Raw genomic sequence first — 23,221 nt, 5'->3', positions numbered from 1 at the left:
GTTAGAACCTCTTTAAGACACCAGATCCCTTCATCCAAAAGAACCCTTAAGGAACTGTTTCTGGCTGAAAAAATATTCAGCTTACCTCAGCTATGTTTTTAAAGAGATGATACTGTAGGTATGTACCTTCAGGCCTACAGTACACACGTTCCTGAATTTTTTAAAAAATTTCGAGAGCGTGTGCTAAACTTTTATTTGCATTAAATATTCATGTCATGTATGTGTTTTATAAAACAAAAGATGTCGGTTATATATTTGATGTATTTCACGCCTGTCTCAAAATGGCCCTGCTGGGTTCAAGTTAAATTGAACTGATTCACTTAAACACTTTGTCTGATTAATGGTGGGCAAGTTAAGTGTAACGTTAGTATGCCGGGATACCATCAATGTATTTGATGATGTGTTTATGCGCCGCAATGTGGGCATCTCACACGTAGAACGAGAACAAGCATGGCAGAAGGTGGAGGTCAGATTATGAATCCTGAGAGTATTGAAGTTTGCATTTTCATTGGAATTGTCACATTATATTTTTTAGCCTACTTACTTGGTATAGTTTAGTATTTGATGATGGTCAAGATTAAGTTTGACTTCTTTGGATCAGTGTTTGTGTTTGCATGGGTCTCAAGACTGGGTGCTGATGTGACTTACTATTTTTCATATCGTCATCGAAAAAAATACCATGAAATATCACGATATAGTTTTAAGTCCATATCGCCCATACCAATGAAGTAGTGATTATTTTTTATGCCCTGAAGTGTTTTATTCTGCTCATACCACAGCAATTTGCAATCCATCCATTTTCTATATCGCTTATCCTACACAGGGGTGACAGGGAGCCTGGAGCCTTTCCATGGGGCACAAGGCAGGGGGACACCCCGGAGAAGGTGCTAACACATTGCAGGGCACTATCTCACACACACATATACACACACTATAGGCAATTTAGAGATGCCAATCAGCTTATAACGCATGTCTTTAAACTGGGGGAAGAAACCAGAGTACACGGAGGAAACCCCTGAAGGATGGAGAGAACAGGTAAACTCATCACACACAGGGCAGAGGAGGGGCCCCAGCCCCCAACCCCGGAGGTGCGAGGAAAACGAGCTAACCACTAAGCCACCATGCCCCCCAGCAATTTGCCAATGATTACATTTTTAATTCATTAATGAACTGCCCAGTGTCCATTTATTCATTTCAACTTTATTATATAGCTCTTTTAACAAAGGACATTATGACAAAGCAGTGTTACAGAAATCTGGATAGAAAATCTAAATACACTTTTTTAAAAAAAAAAATTCATCCCTAATGAGCAAGCCAGAGGTGACTGCGGCAAGGAAAATCTCCGACACGGCAAGAGGAAGAAACCTTGAGAGGAACAATACTCAAAACGGATGCAATCCTCTTCTGGGCGACACTTTATAGTGTGATTATAAATCATTTCTCTTTATAAATGTACACTACAGAGTCAAAAAGTGCTAACTGTGTTAACCGGACCTTGAATACGAGCTTGAGAGTTTGAACTTTATGTCTATGGTATCAAACTGAAGTTATTAACTGTTCAATGATGGAGACTTGAATGTAAACTGTTCTTAACAATGGTCATCTTTAGGCTTTCATAACGATCCTCATCTTCATTCATACTTCCATTTAGTTGCTGCTGCTACAGAAAATTAAGCAACACCTTCTAACCAATCAAGAATTCAACAGCACTGTGGTATAACGTGAGAGAGCTTATGCTTTACGGTAGTTCATTGTGAAGAACAATAAAAATCTAGAGGTGTAATTTGTGGGACACAGCTAGTGCGTGTTTGCGCCCATCAGATCTGTTCGACCATTGCATATGAGAAAACTGTGTTTCTACAGAGCCTTGCCTCCTGCATTAATAATCCAAACCCTCTCATTATACATTCCACAGACAATTTCTCGCCATCTCTAGGTTTTTTTTTTTCTTTTTTCTTCCCACATTATCCATCGAGTGTGTTTAAATGGAAACTCTTGAGTGTTAACTTTTTTTAATTAACCTTTGACAGCGCTGGATTGGTCAGTGGGTGGCTGTCATGCTGGCCGGCTGACAGGCATGCAAAAGTACGTGCCGAAAAAGGTGCTTTAATTTATGATTGACGAGGAGTGTGAAGTGCAGCAATTACCACAATTAAAGCTGTGCCATTCCACATGAAACGTCAAGGGGGAGGAAAGAGAGAAAACACTTCACTACAACAAGGGGGAACTGGAAAACAACAAAGCCTGCTGGAATTCTCAGTGCTGGTTTGCTTAATCAGATGCAACGTGATTTGTCGGGGGTTGTTTTTAAATAATTCCCTTTACAATGTGCTTGGGCTGGGTGTGCAAACCCCCGCCACCCCCCTAATAAAAAGCAGGCGAGCAGGAAAAAAAAAAGTGCCTTTAATGAGAAGAGGAAGAGGCGGCATGAGGGGCAAATTTGGATACGTACCTTCATCTTAGAATCAGGCGCTGTTTTAATTTGTAAGCAAAAGCAGCATGGAACCAATGAGATTTTAATTGATACACATAAATAATTCTGTGTGTACACTGCCGCTTAAGTCTGATTTGCTGTTTATTTGACGATAGAAATTAGTCATTATCGGAGCTTCTGTTGACTGTGGAGATTTTATTTATTTATATTTTACACGGTTGATATCCTCTGATCTGGTCCCAATTAATTTTGTCAAAATCCACACAGGGAATTTAGACTCACGTTAAGCTTTGCCGTACTTTCATCCTCTGCAAGTGCTACAGCAGCGGCGGCTGTGACAATAATAACAAATGAACGATGAAAGGAGAGCCCAAAGTTACTCTGTTTGTCACCCTAACAAAGACAAGAGAGGCTCTTTTCCGCTGCCAGCTCCAAACTTCACAGGCGGATTTGTTTTGCCACCATATGCAGCACTTTCTGCACCTTTCTTTTTTTTCCTCCAAAGGGCCCAAGGTATCATTGCTTAGCAGAGCACAAGCAAAGCGAGATCACACGAGTGCTGAATGATCTTTAGAGGTTTCTCGGAAAGTGACAAACTAGAATGGAAGGCAAACGCATAATAAGCGTGACTTTGGGTGACTCTGATTCGGCGATTTTCATACAGATCTTGACAATAAAGACATAATAAAAATAATCCAGGCTGGATGAACCCATCAACATTTTTTTTGTCACAAGGATGAGAGAGTGTTTGTTGAGCTGAGAGATGGAAAAGTCGAAAAACTCTTACTTGAAAGCTGCTGGAACTCTGGGTTGTCTGGACTGGTGTTCTCAGTCAAGTCCCTCAAGAAATTATTGTACCTGTGGAGAAAACCCACAAATAAGCAGGGTGAAACAACAGGCTTTTTGGAAGATGAATAAAAATACATCTTTAAACAAGGAAAAGAAGAAATAAAAGAAATGCATGGGTGAAAAGGTTAGACGTGCACCATCTCAACATGAGATTATTCCAACCAAGAAAATATTGGGTCACTTAAACAAGTGCTTTTGGTGAAGAATAAAGAGGGATTCAATTTTACTCATCCCCATTGAGTCCAAACATTATCCTAGTCTGCTATTCGTGAGAAATGAGGGGACAGGAAAAGAGAAAACGCAATAGGAAGTGAATATATTTCCTGTCATACTCTACTCATAAACAAGTGAATGAATTTGACAGGGTTAAGCTCCACACATTAAGGAGAAATTAAATATTGATTATTGTGCTATCGCCAGCCTGTCCAAAGATAAAGGTTATTAATGGCCAAGCAAATGAAGGGCCCTATTAAGGAAATGACCCCTATCACAAGGTGAGAGTGAATTGAGAGGGAGAGAAATTTAGGGGTAATTCATTTCGCCGTTTCAGAGGCTGAGATAAAGACAGAGTGAGCCTTAATACCAGAGATTACAGCTCACTTAAATAGAGTCCAGAGCCTGCTGACATCAAAGACCTCTCGCAATTCAGACGGCACTCAAATGTTACGGACTGTTCGATCCTTCGTTGGCTTTGCCACTTACTGAAGATCTTTCAAGAGACTTTGAAGTGAATCCGGTACTCAGCGTTTATTCTTCTAAACATGCTTTGTGTAGAAAACATTTCACAGTAAATACTTAAGTGAATATAGCAATAATAAGTTTATAAAATTATATATATACATAAAAAAATAATAATAATCACATCCAGCTGTAGACAAGGCAGCGATTTGATCAGAGCAGTACTTAAATGATATCCTCTTAAATGCAGTCTCACTTCCAGAGCACTTCTCTTTGAAGATATACACTCGCTCATCAGCCAATCATGCGGCTGCAGCTCAATGCAAGTCAAGAGCTTCAGTTAATATTCACATCAAACAACGGTATAGAGAAAAATGTGATCTCGGAGACTTTGAGATTTCAGAAATTGTTGATCTTCTGGGATTTTCGCACATAACCGTCTCGAACACATACAGGTGTGAAAAACATCCAGTAAGCAGCAGAGAGGCCAGAGGAGAATGGCCAGACTCGTTCAAGCTGACAGGAAGGAACTCAAATAACCACTCTTTACAATCGTGGTTAGTAGAAAAGCATCTCAGAAGGCACAACATATCATAATTGAGGCGGATGGGCTACAACAGCAGGCGGCCACACTGGGCTCCAGTTCTGTCAGCCAGAAACAGGAATCTGAGGCTCAGGAATCTAGGCACAGACTCACCAAATGGACAATTCAACCTGAAAAAAAAAAAATAAAAAATGTTGCCTGGTTGTCTGCTGTTGTAGCCCAACCACCTCAAAAGTTTGACATGTTGTGCATCCTGAGATGCTTTTCTGTTCACCAAGGTAGTAATGACTGGCTATTAAAAGTTGCCTCTGACCTCACTGTTGCCCACTGGATGCTTTTTTTTGTTTGTTTGTTTGTTTTTCACATCATTCTGTGTATACTCTAGAGACTATTATGTGTGAAAATCCCAGAAGATCCCAAGTCCATTTGGCACAAACAACCACGGCACAGTTAAAGCCGCTGAAATCACATTTTCCCTGATTCTGATGTTTGATGTAAACATTCACTTCACATCTTGACCTGTATCTGCATGATTTCAAGCATTATATGTATACAAGTTTGCCTCTTCATTTCAACCCAGTTATGCTCAACCTTGTTAGACCTGTGCACAGAGTGGAAAACACAAAGCATGCTCTTACCTTAAATGCTAAAAGGATACAGCACATGCAAACATACATACACGTACGTACACACACACACATATACATATATATATATATATATATATATATATATATATATATATATATATATATATATATATATATGTATATGTGTGTGTGTGTGTGTGTGTATATATATATATATATATATATATATATATATATATATACATACACACACACACACACACACACACACACACATATACATATATATATATATATATATATATATATATATATGTATATGTGTGTGTGTGTGTGTGTATATATATATATATACACACACACACACACACACACACACACATATATATATATATACACACACACACACACACATATACACACACAGACATATACACACACACCATAAAGACATTAACACCTTTTTTTTTTTTTTAAATTCCCCAAGGTGCAATAGACAGCATACACGTAATAATGTTTATTCATTGTAAAAGCACTTGCTTTTATCCAAGCTTAGAGTATTGTTAAAGGACCCGATAATGACAAAAGTGCCCCAATTGACCATAAACAGGTGCCAAACAGTCACATTTCTATTCCTTTTCTAGCTGAAAAGGAAAAGATTTAATACTCGAGAGCTGTAGAAGAACAGAGCTGTTTTTAATTGAAGGAAAGTGATGCGAAAGGAAAAACGTTGCAATAACCCTCTGCCCCATGGCCATGTTGGAATAACAAACAAATAGCGGCAGCCGCTGTGACGCCATGCCAACAGTCAACCTGCATGTAGCATCTTTTAAACTTCACTTCTTAAGAGCAGTTTTGGGAGGTTGACACTTCAAGGTCTTAGTGAGAGAACTACTGCAATAAGCCCTTCAAATTTGCACTCTTCTGCTCTCTAACAAGGAGTTGAGCCAATACAGTGTGCATAGAATTTCCTGTTCAAGTAATGCAGGAATGATGGGTATTTATTTATAACAGTACAAAGAAAAGAGAAAAAAAAGTGGAGAAAAATCCCAGAATGGCCACACTCGTTTACGGAGGCATTAATTCCTGATTATGTACTCTATACATCCCGGACAGTATTATCAGGGAATTCGCTGCACCTCGTCTGAATTATCAAGCATCTTGCTTGGAATCTGAAAAACAGGTTCTTATTAAAAAAAAAAAAATTAAAAAAAAAAAAAAAGGAAAGAAAGAAAAAACAGATGCAAGCGGCATCTGTTGAGAAGCAGCAAAACATCTCACAACTCAGATGAACCAGAGCGACTACTTACGGAGAAATCTCCACATCTACATTACTACACATTCTGGCTCTTATGGTGATTTGAACAGTCACCAAAAACTGACAAAAAGAAACAAACTGTGGAGAGTGGAGCGTGAGGAATCCAGGTTTCAGGGTTCTAGCATGAACATAACACACTGTAAAGCACTGAATTGTAACTAGAAACTGAAAGAGCTAGACAAGATCATGATATGATATCAATATTGTGGTAACATACCACAATATACTTTTCTGATATAACAGTGGTATTTATTTTCTGGATAACATTTGTTTTAAAATAACCGTTATAAACTCTTAGTAGGTGCAGCTGAGTAGATGTTCCAATTTGCAATAAGATGTAGTAAAGAAGTAAATAACACTTAATATTTGGTTGCATATCCCTTGCTTGCAATCAATTCATCAAGCCTGCGACTCCCTGACATCACCAAATTGTCCGTTGGCACTGCTCGTTTCAAATCCCCCACAACATTTCAATGGGATACGAATTGGGGCTTTGACTAGGCCATTCCATAACCCTTCATTTCTTCTTTTTGAGCCATTCCTTGGTGGATTTGCTAGTGTGCTAAGGATCATTATCCTGGTGAAAGGTCCACTTTCGCTTCAACTTTAACTTTTGGACACATGGCCTCACATTACCTTCAAGCACTCTTTGATATGATGCATAAAACATAGTTGAATCAATGAATGTAAGCTGTCCAGTCCCTGAGGCAGTGAAGCAACCCCAAACCATAACATTTCCACCACCGTGCTTCACAGTTGGTATGAGGTGCTTATCCTGAAAAGCTGTCTTTGGTCTGCGCCAAACATGTCTCCTGTTACTGTGGCCAAACAACTCTATGTTTGATTCATCTGTCCAGAGCACATTATTCCAAAAGGCCTGGTCTTTGCCTATATGCTCATTGGCAAACTATAATCTTGCTGTAATATTCCTTTTAGACAGCAAAGGCTTTTTCCTGGCACGCCTCCCATACAGGTCAAATTTATACAATCTCTGTGTTTGTAGAAGCATGCACTTTGACACCAACAGTGGCCAGACTTACTAGCAGATCCAATGATGTAATTTTGGGGTTCTTGGAGACTTCTTTTTAGATTAGTCGGTCTGCTCTTGGGTTGAATTTGCAGGGATGGCCAGTCCTGGACAAATTGACAGTTGTTTTAAAACTTGCAGATGATTTTCCTTACATTGGAAGGATTTATTTCAAATAATTTGGAGATCTTTTTAAATGCCTTGCCAGACTCGGCATCCACAACCTTTTTTCTGAAGGCCTTATAGAACTCTTTAGATCTTGGCATGACGACACCACAGGCCTCAATAACAAAGGGAACACCAGACATCAGATATGAGAACGGTATAAATAAGACAGGTTCCACCACCACTCCCTAAGCAGGTTCTAATCACTGGCACCGAATCTTGAACACCTGACTAATTTTATGGGTTTGAAAGTGTGATAGATCTGTTTTTTGTTCATTTAAATTGTGAAAATTACTACAAAATGTCAGTTTCTGTCATTTGATAGAGTGCATCACCTTTATTAATAGGCACTGTTTCAAAGATGATCAAATGTTTGCTTGTGCAAAAAACAAAAAAACAACAACAACCCCCCACCCCACCACTACCAATTTCCACGGGATGTACTTATTTTTTCCCCACATGGCTGCAAATTTAATAAATATATAATTATTTCCCCGCATTTTCACATTACTGTTATGGGGGCAATTTGTTAGAAAAAACTATATATTGTGACACAAACCATGTCCTCACATGATATTTTGCCATATTGATTTCCCCAGCCTATAAGACTGATAGGAATTTATGGCCCAAGCAGACTTCGCTTTTGTCTTATTGCTGCAAAGTCAATATGGGATCTCTCTGCAATATGACGCAGAATGACAGCGAGCTGTGCTAAACTGGAGAGAGGACAAGAGGTCACTCGTGAAGTGAAGATGGGGAAAAGTAGTTTTGCTAAGCGATCACTCACTTAATCTATCCGTTTGGGGGGGGGGGGGGGCGCTCTGACCTTGAAGTGCATTGACAACTGACATTGATTTCTGCTCTGAGTGCTTCTCTCTGCCTCTTTTTCTTCTCTTTCTCGCCCTCCATCAGATCGAGACAGGAGCAGTCTTCTTCCATTTGCAGTCTACCGATGGCTGGGACAGACAAACGGGTGCCAAAGTGGCTTTTAAAGGGACAATCATGGCAGCACACATGGGATGGAGAGACTAATGCGGTCTGGTATGCAAGAGTTCAAGGAAAATGGCTATCGCCGTCATCATTTTCTTTTCTTACCTCTCCTGATTCTCTATGGGGTAAAAAATTAAGGTGACCAAACAAAGCTTTCTATAGGGTTCAACATGTCTACAACCATGATTCTCAAACATTTTGCTGTCAGAGACTCCTTTAATTGTGAAATAAATTCCACAAACAAACTCCAGTACAGATTTAATTTATAAATATAGTATAGTACTCATTATTTAAACATGTACAATAAGATTTTTACTTTTTATTGCAGCAATAGCAGGGTTGCCAGGTTTGTGTGCGTTTTTAATGCCAGTTTTGGAATTAGGTTTGGGTAGAAAAACAAACCTGTAGGTCACTTTTTGAGCTAGTTTAGAAATAGCTTGTGGCTGCCAAAATCTTGTTTTAAAGGAAATCATCAGAATAAAACTGAATTAATTTCCACAAACACAAGTTATAGCAAACAAAGTGAACGTGTAAGTGCAGACAGTGTATCTACAATGTACAGAACCACATCTGTTGTAATATACACTATATAGCCAAAGGTTTGTTGACACCTCACCATCACCCCCGTACATGCGTTTTGAACATATTTACTCCACCCTTTGCTGTTATAATAACCTAGCACATTTCTGGGAAGGATTTCCAATAGATTTTGGAGCGTGGCTGTGGGAATTTGCACATTCAGCCACAAGAGCATTTGTGAGGTCAGACACTGATGTTGGGTGAGGAGGCCTGGGGTACAGTTAGTGTTTTAATTCATGCTAAAAGTGTCCAGTAGGGTTGAGGTCAGGGCTCTGACCAGGACACTAAAGTTCTTCCACTCCAACCTTGGCAAACCATGTCTTCATGGAGCGCACAGAGGCATTGTCATGCTGGAACACGTTTGGGCCTCTTAGTTCCAGTGAAGGAAAAATTGTAATACTACAGCTTACAAAGACAGTCTATACAATTGCGTGATTCCAACTTCGACCAGTTTGGGGAAGAACCACATATGGACGTGATGTTCAGGTGGCCACAAACCTTTGGCAATATAGTGTATATGGAAAAGAAAGTGAGAGAAAATGGTTACTATGAAGTGGATAATGGCCGTACCAGGTGACAGTAAGAAGGTGTATTACAGATACGGCAAATCAGAGATGCGTGTGCACCACAGTGAACTTGTTTCTCATGCAAAGACTGAGGAAAAATATGACAAATGTGTCTCCCTTTATGGGCTAGTTTCAAGTCTTGATGTGCTGCAATTTTTTATTTTAAATAGTATTTGTCCTGGAAACTTTGCAGAGACCTGGCAACCCTGCCTGGGGCTCTCTGGACCCCACTTTGAGAACCACTAGTTTAAATGACCCTTAAAAGAACACAGAAGCCTCCTCTGAAATACTGAATAACTCATTAACAATCAAAGGAGAAGAAGAAAAAAAAAAAAAATCAAGCAAAGCTTGTCTATTAAGAAGCACTTATAAAGAGAAATAATCTCGCCTCTTTTTCTTCGTGTCTCATGTTGTAGTAACAAACACATTACAGGCATTATCAGCCACGAACACCCTTATTAGGGCTGAAGGGAGTGTGTGTGTGTGTGTGTGTGTGTGTGTGTGTGTGGGGAGCAGCAGAAATCTAATTAAAGAAGCAGCTTTAAAAAAAACAAAAAAACAAAAAGAGGGAATGGCCTAATGAGCATTATTAAAGCACATTCCAAATAATGTCGGAGAAAGTTGCTCATTTAGCCACCCTGTCCCATTCATTAACACCAAAGCAAAGAGAAGATAATGAGACAATAACATAATCTGAGCCATATTTATAACAGTTCAGGTATTCTAATGAAGAGGCATGGCGTGTTAGAAAGAACGGCTGGCCTAGTTACCACCGCACACGCCCCGCCGCACTAATGCCTTTGTAGTATGTAGATGAAATAAGCTTCATGTTTTCAGATCCCCCCTCATCACCCCACCCTGAACAGACATGGGTCATTCCACACTTACACACATGTCAGTGCAGATGAAGAAAAAAAAAAGGAGGAAATATCTGTCTAATTATTTCCCTTTAAATACATGCATTAAGGATTTAAATTCCTAATTAAGAGACAACAGAAACTGTCAGGCTCCTACACGGGTTATTGAGCACTGCACAGGCGTCTGCATAATTACGCTGTTTTAATAGCTTGCTAAGTATGAGCAAGGCACTTTGAGATGGCAAAAGACTGTGCGAGCCTCATGACTACACTTGCCAAAACTCGGCAATTAAACGGCAAAAAGGAAAGAAAACAAAGTGAGCATTGTCCAAGTGAAAATCAAGAGTTTTACATTCTTTGGGATGCTCAGACATGCTCAGACAGCTTGGTGTGAGTGGGCAAGGAAATGCATCATTAAACAAAACAACAGATTCATTTGAAATGATTAACATCTCTGTACACACAAATACACTAAGCACTGAGCGAACAAAAACCCTCAGGAATTCTTACTTATATTCTACTTTCAATGTCTCTAATACACACCTGTTTAAAACCTCAAGAAGGGAGGGAGGGAGACAAACAAGGAAGGAAAGAAAGAAATTCAGTGCTAAATAATAATAATAATAATAATAATAATAATAATAATAACAACCGAATTACCTAAATATTAAGCATCTAATGCCAATTAACAACAATTTCACACAATTGTTTAACAACAACATTTAAAGTGTTCCCTCAGGGATCAATAAAAGTATTTTATCTCTTAAAGCCTAATAACTTAAAAAAATACCTCTTTTAAACTTTCATTTCACAAGGAAAATACCAGAAATAAAATTAAGAAATAAACTAATTTGATTGTTTCATTGATTCCAAGAATTTTTTTCCAATTGCTTCCAAGAACCTTCCCTCTCATAATGCAGTTATCAGAAGCATTTGCAAGCCGAGGTCAACGTATGAAAGTCGATAAGATGAAGGTAATGTTATATTTACAGGATCAATAGTGGTGGTGAGATTAAATGCATGAAATATAAAGCTCTTTAATGAGACGGCTCAGTGTAGCACCGCTGCTTAAGCAGATCCTTAACTTCTTTTGTATGTAGATGTGCAAAAGAAAAAAAAAACAAGGAGGACAGCTGAGGTTTGGTCAAGTGATTATGTAAGGAATAAAACATGATTGGGTGTGCAGGGAAATAATCAATAACGAGGTGGTGCGATGCCATGCCATCAGGTCCTGAAGTGTTTTATTGCTCTGATCCCACAGCAGTTCGGCAACGATTACAATTTTTCTATTTAAAAATGTCAAGCTGTACATTTGATCCTTTTAGAGTTATATTGTGGAACATCTACAACACACTTATGTTACGGCAGCTATAAACGGTCATAACTTCACCAGCTTATTTTTTTCCTCTCAAAGATGAAAAATAAATAAATAAATAAATAAATAAATAAAATGCAGCTTGTCATGTTCCAAAAAACCCAGAAGGTAAAGACTTTCCTATGGCAGAAAACTTACTGAGTGTTACAAAGTGCTGACTCCTTCCATAAATGTTAAGTAAACAGCTCCTTACAGAAAACTTCACTATTGCTCTTGGTTATGTAACATGTTTTGTTATACAATATTGGTTATATAACATATTTCGGTTTGTTTATTCTTCGATTTTGCGGCACATCCGCGATAGTAACTCCAGTGAAGTACTTCTTGTTATATAAACAATAAAGTATTAAAACGAGTGCATTGATATAAACCTGTTATTTGTATTACAGTTGGAAATACTGGAAATTGTAGAATACAACAGCACTGTAGAACAAAAAGACATTACCGGATTTAATTGCTCTTCAAAGTGTTATTTCATTGCTTATACCACAGGGTGTCTCAAAAGTCTCCATACATAGTTGAAATAAACACTTTTTAGCTAAATGTCTTCCAAAATTTTCATACTTAGTTACTTTTTTTTTTTTTTACTTTTAAGAATGTAGGAACAAAGTAAGAAGGAAGGAAGGGAAAGAAAAAAACAAAGAAACAAGAAAGAAAGAAAGAAAGAAAGAAAGAAAGCTGGCAATATTGTAAATTGTAGTATAAGAACTGCATTGTAGAATAAAAAGACATTTATAGATGTCAATGTATTGTAAATAAAACTACATTTTGTTAAAAAAAAAAAAAAAAAAAAGGCTGTGTATGAAGACTTTTGGGACACCCTGTAAACAATTTAAACAAGTATGCTAACGGTTTTTAATTATTTATTTTTTATTGAAGCAAAAAAACCCCCCCAAAAACAAACAAACAAAAAAAAAACATCCAACATCCATCACCCAGTATGAAGGCAGTTTCATAGATTTGGAAAATTATTAACTCCGAGGCCAAATACATTTTCACACAGGCCCAGTTGGTACTGGATAACTTTTTTGCTTCAATAAATAACATTATCATTTAAAAACTGTATTTATGTTTACTCAGGTTGCCTTTGTTTTATCTTAGATTTTGTTTTCATTTCTGAAAAAAATTTAGTACGAGATATACACAAAAACAGAAGCACTGTAGTATGAATTATATAGCATGGGTATTAACAGGTATAAAATTAACCTCATTAAATCATGCATGGCACAGTAGCGCAGTGGGCAACGTCACCACCTCACAGCTCCAGAATCCTGGGTACAAACCTGAGCTCAGGCGAGAGTGCAGAGCTCAATTTTATTCCATGATCAATTCATGTCAGCTGAACAAAAACAAACTATGTTAATGCAACGCAGTTCATTCACATGGAACCAGTCCACATATTTGAATTCAAGGAATTTTTTTCTTTTAAGTGTTCAGTGTCTAAGCAAACTGGCATCTCAGTAGAAAAACTCTGATGTACAATGTAATTAACGGTTAAAATGTGAAGCGAACAAATTCATTCTCCCTTTAAAAGAAGGAATTCAATCACTCCTTCTTTCAACTTTAATGGGAAAACTCAGTAAAAAACCTTGACCTGCAAGCATTATATTTCACACAGACTGGATTGAATGTAACAGGAGTCTATATCTAAGCTGCGACATAATGGTGTTCAACTCCATTAGGAAATGGTGTCACCTGCTATTTTTTTTTCTGTTCATGTAAAAGTGATGCAGCTGAGACGGTACAGCCTCCTCAACGCTACAGAATAAGAAGGGGGAAGAGTTAACAATCTCACAGGTCACCGGCCTACATTCATTCTCTAATTCAGTATCTTTATGAGCCTTTTCATTTCAAACACTTGCCAAAGACTGTCTTGCCTGTTTTATGGGCCATGGTCATGAGGAAGCAGATGAAGAGAGGATGGAAAAATACAGATCAGGCTGTGAATGGAAACAGGAAAAGAGAGAGAGAGAGAGAGAGAGAGAGAGAGAGAGAGAGAGAGAGAGAGAGAGAGAGATTGAGTCAGAGAGAGAGAGAGAGAGAGAGAGAGAGAGAGAGAGAGAGAGAGAGTGTGTGTGTGTAACAGTTTTGCCTTTTGCTCGTCTTGAGTAGCCAGTGAAAACCATTAAGGGTCCATTTCCTGAATTCTGTGCGTCATCAAAAGCAGCATTCGGGGACCGATATCAAGTAGCACTTTTAAACTAGCATGCCATAATTCGAAAGGAAATTAGAGGATATCTTACAAGCAAGGGATTAAGTTCACTACACTGCATCCAAGAAAATACAGCTCGATTTTGCTGTCGTTTGATGCAAAAACAAATAAAATCCACTGAAAATTCTAAGCATTGAGAACAGAATTTCTATTTTTCTACAGTATATAGGCGCACTTCACTACAGCAGATGGAGGTGTCAGAATAGAAAAAAAGTGCTCATATAGCATTATATAAGGCAGAAAAGAGACGCTGTTATGCAAGTGGAAGAAATTTAAAAAGGTATAATTATCTCCATTGCAATGCTGACATAGTGTCTGCTTCTTTCACGTTGCGAAACTATATTTACAAAGTCGGATTGACATGAAAGCCTAATTAAGATCGACTTGAGCAGCTTGATAAAGCAATGTCACATCATTTTCACTGGCTCTTAAGCATGTTTCAGCCCATTTCGCACCCTGTTACACTAATTAACAGCTGAGACCACGACCGCATGAAATTACATCCAACAAATTCGGCTGCTTAACAAAGGTGATTTTGACAGTTCTTGGACAGTCTAGAGGATGGTGTGAGCATGACATCAAACAATAATTATGTCTGTCATCAAAAGCCTTTCCTCTGTATGTGGCGCGTGTTGGCGGCGACTCCGCCAAAGCAACCGAACAGAAAAAGGGACAACTCAAGCATGGAAAGCGTAACCTGGTGGTGACAGCTTTTCTGCACGGCTACAAGTGAGTCCCAACAAATTTCCCCCCCAAAAAATGTTGTTTTTTTTTTCCTTTCCCCTCTCCCGTACGGACGCAGTCAGATGTAGGAAAGAGAGCGTTGAGTGATTTGACAGCCAACGAGAAGACTTTTGTCACATCAAAGGAAGCAGACTGGCCAGTGTCAGGAGACACTGATGCATAACCAAAACGCATTACGTTTACTTCAGAAAATGACTACATATCCATGTTGCCATCTTGTAGGAGCTGTCGAACGGCCGTAAACTCTCCGCAAAAGCAGATGGTTTAAAATGCACTGTGCTGGCGAACAATTCATTTCATTTGCACGTAATATGGAATTCAATGCCTGAGTTACTCTGACATCTGATGAGTCAAAACTTTGAGCCAATCTTAGTCAATACTTCAAGAGCTTGGGAAAATAAATATGTTCCAAAGAACTAAAGCATTTCTCACAAGAAAGGACACATGTTTATGTATGTGTGAGACGTTTACATATAGTAAACAAGACACAATAATAACCGAATTTATGCAAATTACCCCGTTCAAAAGTTTACATACGCTTGATTCTTTATACTGCGTGTTGCTACCTGGATGATCAACGACTGTGTTTATGTTTTGTGATATTTGTTCATGACTCCCTTGTTTTTCCTGAGAAGTTAAACTGTCCACTGTTCTTCAGAAAAATCCTCCAAGTCCTGCACATTCTTTGCTTTTCCAGCATATTTCATCCCTATTTCACGGCTATATGATGTTGCGATCCATCTTTTCACACTGAGGACAACTGAGGGACTCGTACACAACTATTACAAAAGGCGCAAACATTCATCATTTCTCGAGAAAGCAACACGATACATCAAGAGCCGCGGGGTGTAAACTTTTGAACAGGATGATCGGTGTAAATTGTTATTTCACAACAGTGATGTGAAACAGCTTATTCAGGGCAGTACTAAGTACTTAAAAAAAAAAAAAAAAAAAGAAAAAAAAAAAAAGAGCAATTTTTATGATCCCTCTAATTTTATTTTTAATTCTACAAATAAGGCGTATGTAAACTTGAGACCTCACAAATGTGTGTGTGTAGAAATACATGAGTGTGTTTGTGTGTACTATTGGGAAGCCTTAAACTCTAAATAATACTCTGTCTTTCTGTGCGTGTGTGCGTGCATGTGTGCGTGTGTGTGTGTGTGTGTGTGTGTGTGTAGAATCACTTACTGCTGAATGCGCTCTAGGGGAAGAGGAAGCAGGTCTTCAAGTTTCAGTTTGTGGAACTCGGGTCTGGCCTCCTGAAGCTTCTTAAATCGTCTGAACGCTTTGTTTTTCTTCAGCTGCACCTAAGTGAAATCGAAAACAGAACTTTTCTTCAACAGAACTCAGCTCTCAAGCAATCACACTGTACAATATCTATTGGACTCCATTATACAACAAGAGTTGTTGAATTTTCGATTCTGATTGGTCAGAAGGTGTTGATTCATTTCCTATAAACAGCAGGTCTGAAGAGGACATGAACGGATTTTAAAAATGTGTGTAATGACATGAAGTTTTCTGTTAGGAGACATTTTTATTTATGTAACACTTCTGGAAGGAGTCTCCAGTGTCAGCACAGTAACAGTCAGAGGTAAAGCTGTAAGTTTTCCAACATGCTAAATTCTTCAGGACGGACGAGTTTACCCTTTCCCGTTTCTCGGTAACATGACAAGCTATTTAACTTTTTTTTTTTCCCTCCCAGTACCAGTAATAACAGGAGCTAACTTCTGTTATGGACATTCTTATGGAGTAACTTCTCATTCTTTAATAAAGTTTTTAAAACAAAGTTAGCTTTGACAAATTTCTCCAGTATAAAGAGGAATAAAATACTACAGGACATACTGTTAATGAAATATAATCAACTCTGGGATGGCCACAGTAATTCTGTACCAGTAACACCACCCAGTCACTGATCATTTTCCTACAACTGCACACTGTGATCTAATCTCTCTGCTGTAACTTTACCATCACTTACCATCCCATGCAGCTGGCTAAACTATGTCAAGCATGCTCTGATCATTAAATATGCATCTATACAGAGGTGGACATCAACAGGAAAGACTACCAGCCATACACAGAAAACTAAACCTCTTTTTCTCATCAGAGCTCGATTTAACCCTGACGTTTGGTCCTACACAAGACTAAAATAAACCCAGCCTACTGAATCAGTCTTCATTGTCAGTGATGCATGTCTAGTGTGGTGTAATGAGCACCGAGTTGACCATGCACACCTGCTTGACTGGATTTTATGGCTGAGGCAGCTGGGGTCTTCCTCTGTGAAGACACTAAATCACAGGCATTTAGATGTCCATGTAGACAGAGAAATCTTTTATTCAGGCTGGAGGAAAAGGTTCATGGAGCTTTCATGTTCATGTGTGGGGGCCTGGGAAAACCCTTCAGTACTATACATGGTGGGCACCCAAAAGTCTGAGAGCACTAATGAAAATGCTTCTATTTTGCATTCTTTTCTAACTTAATACAACAATTTTATATTATAAATTATATTACAGGCAACATCATGAGTGAAAAGTTGAATCTTTGAAATATTTGCATGAATTTCTGAGCATTTTTGCTTTAATGACCGTGTGCACTCGAGCTGGCAAGGACACAAGTTTGTGCAAAACCTTCTGATCAATTTGAGATCAAATCCACTGGTGTGTCGTCTGAACACGTGCTTCAGTGGAAGAGGTGGAGAGAAGGAAAATCTGACCTTTCGTACAAAGCAGTTAACATGGTCAATATCACACATTTGCTTACATTTAAATAGCGACCTAGAAATAGTGCATAGTCTAGAATATTAAATATGCAAGATACTGAACATTTACTTTATTTGTTTTAAATCATTTTAAAATTCTAAAAACTTCTGTTTATTTTTATATTTTATATTTAGAACTTTGTACTCCACTGTACACATTTTTGAAAACTACAAGCTTGCCTGGACTGCAATATGTTTCTCTTTTGCATGTACAGTACATCAAGTACAAAATTATATAATTTTAAAGTCTGGCATAAAACCAGACTTTAAATGTAATTTTCATTTTTAAAGATTTAATTCTTATTGCATTACAGGAACATCATGGCCATTTTGACAGCTGTATCTGATTACAAATTGGCCTGATTAGGCTCATGTATATTTCTTTACAGCGCATAGTTATTCAACAGCTTGATTAATGCACGACATTCGCTGTGTGACAATATCACACATCGATTGCAAGGACTGTTTCTACCAGCGTGTTCGTTAAACTGGCTCCTTACTCAGTGTGATCTCTGCAGGAAGATAGCCTAGGCAAGATTAAAAAGTAAACATGCAAAATATATGAATTGTGGTTTCTTAAAGCTGTCTCATAATATTTTATAGGCAGAATTTTGGCCAGAACTTGATTTTCATCTTCCATGGCTCTTTAAAAAATAAATAAATAAATAAATAATAATAAAAATAATTTTAAAAAAAAGCAGCAATAGCAATATCTGAGGGATTTTTTCCAGGCTGCTACACAAATGTGTGGTTCTATAGAGTTACGAGATGACTGCTAGAATAGTAAGTGTAATTAATTTGGCTGATAAAAATAAAGTGTACATATTTACCAAAATTCATAAGGACATGCTGCTTTCAAATGGAAAGGTCTTAGTCAAAATCCTGATATATTAAATTTAAAAATTCAACATTAACACCGAGCAAATCTGGTTACTGATAAATGCTGCTAGTTGGTCAGCACTTAATTTCACTATGGACTCAGTTGGACCCTTCTGTGCTAAAAGGAAAAAAAAGGTGTGCAAAATAGATTTGAATCCTTATCTCTTAGAGAGCATTTGCTGAAACGGCTGATTATACCACTTAAAGAAACTAGCAACTAAACAAATACACACCAAGATCTAATAAACTAATTATAATCCCTTGCATTAAACACAAATTCTGCCCGTTGTATCTGTAAGAGGGCCTTTATTAGCTCACCCCCCGTCAATGACACGGTGGTGATCTGGTGGGACAGATTTCCGGTGTGTGAGTCACGCGTCAGGGCAAACATGCTGCTCTGTGTTCCTGCAATTACTGCCATGTAGGCCTGGTGGGGGAAATCGATGCTAACTCACACAGCTCGGTCCCGAATCGATGGGAATCAGTCAATTTGGCGCGGACATATCCCTTCTCTTAATTAAGACATTAATATCTGCAAAGCTCCAGGCTTCCCACGGATAAATAAGAGCAGATGTTAGTGATGCCTCAGCTCTGGGCTGATAGGTGAGGAAAACATTCGGAACATTTCTCTTCCTAAGACATGTTCAAGAATCACACTTTAATTTGATTCTGTCCAGTTTGGAAAAGGCGCCTGTCTGGTAGTTTTCGCTAGCATTAGAATAGTGTGGTGATAATTCTTTAACTGCTACCTGATTTGGCTTAACAACGAATCAGTCATCCATACACGGGGGTACAGGTGCCATACTGAAGGAGGAGCTAATTAGCAGACAGAGAGAGAGAGAGAGAGAGAGAGAGAGAGAGAGTCCCTACTGCACTTTTTTTGGGGGGGGTGGGGGGGACCAATTGACGGAGGCTGCCCACTTAAGTCAGGCCTAATGAGACGGGAGTGTTGGACTTAATGGTACCACTGGGCTTTGCCTGAGAGAGATCTGTTTGCACAGGGTGTCATCCACCAGCCTTAATCAGGTAGGTGGTGACGTTATTTTTTTTTTAATCGCTCCAAACGTCAATCATTTTGAGTGGCGATCTTTGAATTACTGACCCAACAGTGATTTCTCTTTTCTTTTGCACAACGGGAGGAAAAAAAAATTGTGTCATTGATGAGCTACGATCCAAAGCTTTAAAAAGTTCAGACTAATTAGAACTGAAGAATGATATACTGTCAATCTCACATATTACCATAGATCTATAACAAATACATATTTATGAATGTATATAGACAGGCATGACCGCAGAGTTACACAACAGATGACCTCCTTTCAAAGATAAAAACCAAATCACGTTGAAGATGAAACTATAATGGACAGAATGCTCATTTAGGAACCCAAGATTTTGTTAAAAAGTGCACCGCAGGTCTGGCTGAACTTACCGCAAGGATCTTCTTTGCTGTTTGGAAGTTGTCGACGTAGGCGGTGTAGAAATGCAGGTGAGGGCAGAACTGGGCAAATCCGACACCAAAGCTGCCGTCCTCCAGATGGCTAAGCAGCGTCCTGGTTCGAGCACAAAACATCTTTTTACAGCATTTAGAAGGTGTCTTTATCCAGAGCGACTAATTAAACTGCAACTTGAGCAAAGCATGACAAAAATACGTGAGAAATAAAGGAGAGTTAGTACAATAAACTAAAATAAAAACTTAACCAGCAAGGTTTTAGACATTTTAAGGCAGACTGACTGCGATGTTTGTTAAACTTGCTCCTTACAAAACATGGTCTCTGCAGGAAGACAGCACTGGCAACATATGTAAATAACAAGTAAGTAAAAACCACTACATGTCATTTTGGTGAAAGATATTTATGGATTCTTAAAGCAGAGATGTCAAGGCATGTTATAGGGAGAAAAACTGGATTTGTTTTGGCCAAAACTGATCATTTTTGGCTGTTTGCCAGAAACCAGCCACAGCAACTTCTAAGTTTTTCCCAAACCCCCACACAAATAAGCCAAGATTTAAGCTAGAGTCTACTGCCTTTAAGATAAAACCCTTTTAAAATAAAGAGTTGTTGGTAGGAGAGTTAGTACAATAAGAAAACTTATTGGTGTCAAAGGTGTTTTTTTTTTTATTGGGAAAATTTAGATCTTGCTTGTACAAGTGTATACACTGATCAGTCAGAACATTAAAACCACTGAGGAGAAGTTAAAGAAGCGAAGAAGTGAAATGAAACATTGATTATTTCGTTATAATGGCACCTGTCAAGGGGTGGGATATATTAGGCAGCAAGTGAACAGTCAGTTTTTGAGGTGTTGGAAGTAAGAAACATGGGAAACAAGTGTAAGTATCTGATCGACTTGGACAAGGGCCAAATTGTGATGGCTAGATGACTGGATCAGAGCATTTCCAAAACAGCAGGTCTTGTGGGGTGTTCCCAGAATACAGCAGTTAGTACCCATCAAAAGTGGTCCAAGGAAGGACAACTGCTGAACCGGAGACAGGGTGATGGGCTCCCAAGGCTCACTGATGTGCGTAGGGGAGCAAAGGCTAGCCCGTCTGGTCCAGTCCTCTTTCAGCAAGATAAGGCGCACTGCCACGCTGCAAAAATTGTTCAGGAATGGTTTGAGGAACATGACAGAGTTCAGGGTGTTGACTTGGAATCTGAATTCCCCAGATCTAAAGCTGATTGAGCATCTGTGGGATGTGCTGGATAAACAGGTCCTATCCATGGAGGGTCCTCCTCGCAACTTACACGACTTAAAGGATGTGCTGCTAACGTCTTGGTGCCAGATACCACAGCACACCTTCAGAGGTCTTGTGGCATGAGTGCCTCGACGGGTCAGAGCTGTTTTGGCACCACGACAGGGAGAATATTAGGCAGGTGTTTTTAATGTTATGGGTCTTCAGTGTAAGCGTTTAGAAGAGAGGTGGGTCTTTATTTAAAACAGCCAGTTACTGAGCATCTCGTTCATCAAGGGATAGTTTAGTACAGAGAAAAGTCTTGATGTATGTCTTCCTTGCATCCTACGTGATGAGGAGTCGAGGGAACGTGGTACAGAGCAGTTTGATTTGTCAGGTAGGTGGGGGGTTTGTCTTCAGCTTTGTAGATAAGCATCAGTGTTTGGGGTGACGTGGCAGGATGTGGAAAACATGTCAGTATGAAATCCATTTTGTTGACTTGATTTTGTTAACTTCATTTTTTAAGTGACTAAAGGATCTGCACATCAACAGATCACTAATTAACTCTGAAAACATATGCTAGACGTACGAGAAATATTTGCACCATTTAACACATGGGTGCATTGATGCTGTTGGTAAATAAATACAGCCTCACCTGGCAGCTTCTCCTGAGCGGGGGTGCTTCCGTTTGAGCATTGTGCATGCACAGCCACAGTGAAATAAAAACAAAAAAAACCAAACAAAAACAAAAACGTAGCGCTATTTTGAAACTTGAGGCACGTGTAAGTAGAATAATAATGAGGGGGGTTATGCAAAGTTCATAGGTAGAGCTGTTTGCAAATTAAAGTGTTTGTGTGGCATCGACTAAGGCCTGACAGTTGGCTGTGACAGTGGTTCAAGACCAATGTAGTAGGGTTTGGGCCTAAGGGCATCACTGTGGCATTTTCAAGAGCATAAATCCAGGAACAAAACACACCCAAGTGCAGCACGCACACAGACGCCTCGGCTGCCACGCACATTACAGAGACGCAGACGGAATTCAAGGATGTGAGGAAGAGGGCGCCGACTCTTGTGAGGGAGCTTATTATCCAAACTTACAGAAAGGTAGCACGCACACACACACACACACACTCACTCACTCTCTCTCTCTCACTCTCTCCCCCCCCTCTCTAATGATGTTCCCCGAGACGTTACATCCTTACATACAGGAAGACGGAACACTTTTTGCAGTTGAAGTTGATTTAAATAGATTTTAATGAAGTTGCAAGCCAAAGGTAGCCGCTGTTCGTAATCAGTAGACGCTGGAGCAGCCGAGAGAGTTATAACAAGGGCAAAGGCCGGAGAAAAGGCTGTGCTTCCCATTTCCCTCCTCTCGCAGCCAGAGGCTATTGTAATAAATATGATAGTACGAATTACATTTTTATGGGGTTTTTCTTTTTGAGGGCAATTAATTTTTTTTGGCCACCAGGAAGATGCTAAAGATAACATTAGCATTCCTTCTGCGTCGCCTTAATCCCCATTAATTTGTAGCAGTTGTGACATCTGGGGTGGGCACAGATTTGACTAAACAATGTCTTCATTCATGGAGATCTGAGACAGATGAATATTCATGATCGCCAATGAGTAGTTAACACACAAGAAAAACACAAACAAAAGAAAATAAAACAATTTAGAACCATGATCCATATATAGAGCATCAATCAGGCTGAACACCACCTTTTGTTCACTAACCACGGCGACAAGCAACGTCCTACATATAAGAGCTATTATTAGATGTTTGTGCACCACATTTACAGTCATTGCATCTGTTTTACATGTTTACTATTCAAGTGCATGTTTGTCTCTGTGCAATCCCAACGCTTGCAAGCAGGTTAGCGTGAGTTTATGTGCAAGCTGGGAGCTCCTTATTGGAGAAACTATTACAATATGAACTATGATTTGCTTGTATTTTCTCATTTGTAAGTCGCTTTGGATAAAAGCGTGTGCTAAATGAA

General features: G+C 38.9%; 1 protein-coding gene across 4 annotated transcripts in view; it reads right to left on the bottom strand.

Annotated features, from left to right (window-relative positions):
- arhgef39 (Rho guanine nucleotide exchange factor (GEF) 39) overlaps positions 1 to 23,221 on the bottom strand; it is a 58,695-nt gene that overhangs the window by 23,080 nt on the left and 12,394 nt on the right. For 3 of the 4 annotated variants that reach the window (XM_053650330.1, XM_053650328.1, XM_053650329.1), the window contains exons 4-6: positions 19,992 to 20,112; positions 16,117 to 16,235; positions 3,222 to 3,292 (exon numbers count right to left, since the gene is read on the bottom strand). In XM_053650330.1, coding sequence (XP_053506305.1) covers positions 3,222 to 3,292; positions 16,117 to 16,235; positions 19,992 to 20,112 — 311 coding nt within the window. The remainder of the gene's footprint in view (positions 1 to 3,221; positions 3,293 to 16,116; positions 16,236 to 19,991; positions 20,113 to 23,221) is intronic. The other variant, XM_053650331.1, reaches the window with a different exon arrangement.

The sequence above is a fragment of the Ictalurus furcatus genome, chromosome 19 (assembly GCF_023375685.1).
Source record: "Ictalurus furcatus strain D&B chromosome 19, Billie_1.0, whole genome shotgun sequence".
Lineage (NCBI taxonomy): Eukaryota > Metazoa > Chordata > Actinopteri > Siluriformes > Ictaluridae > Ictalurus > Ictalurus furcatus.
This window is presented reverse-complemented; position numbering and strand designations above follow the sequence as displayed.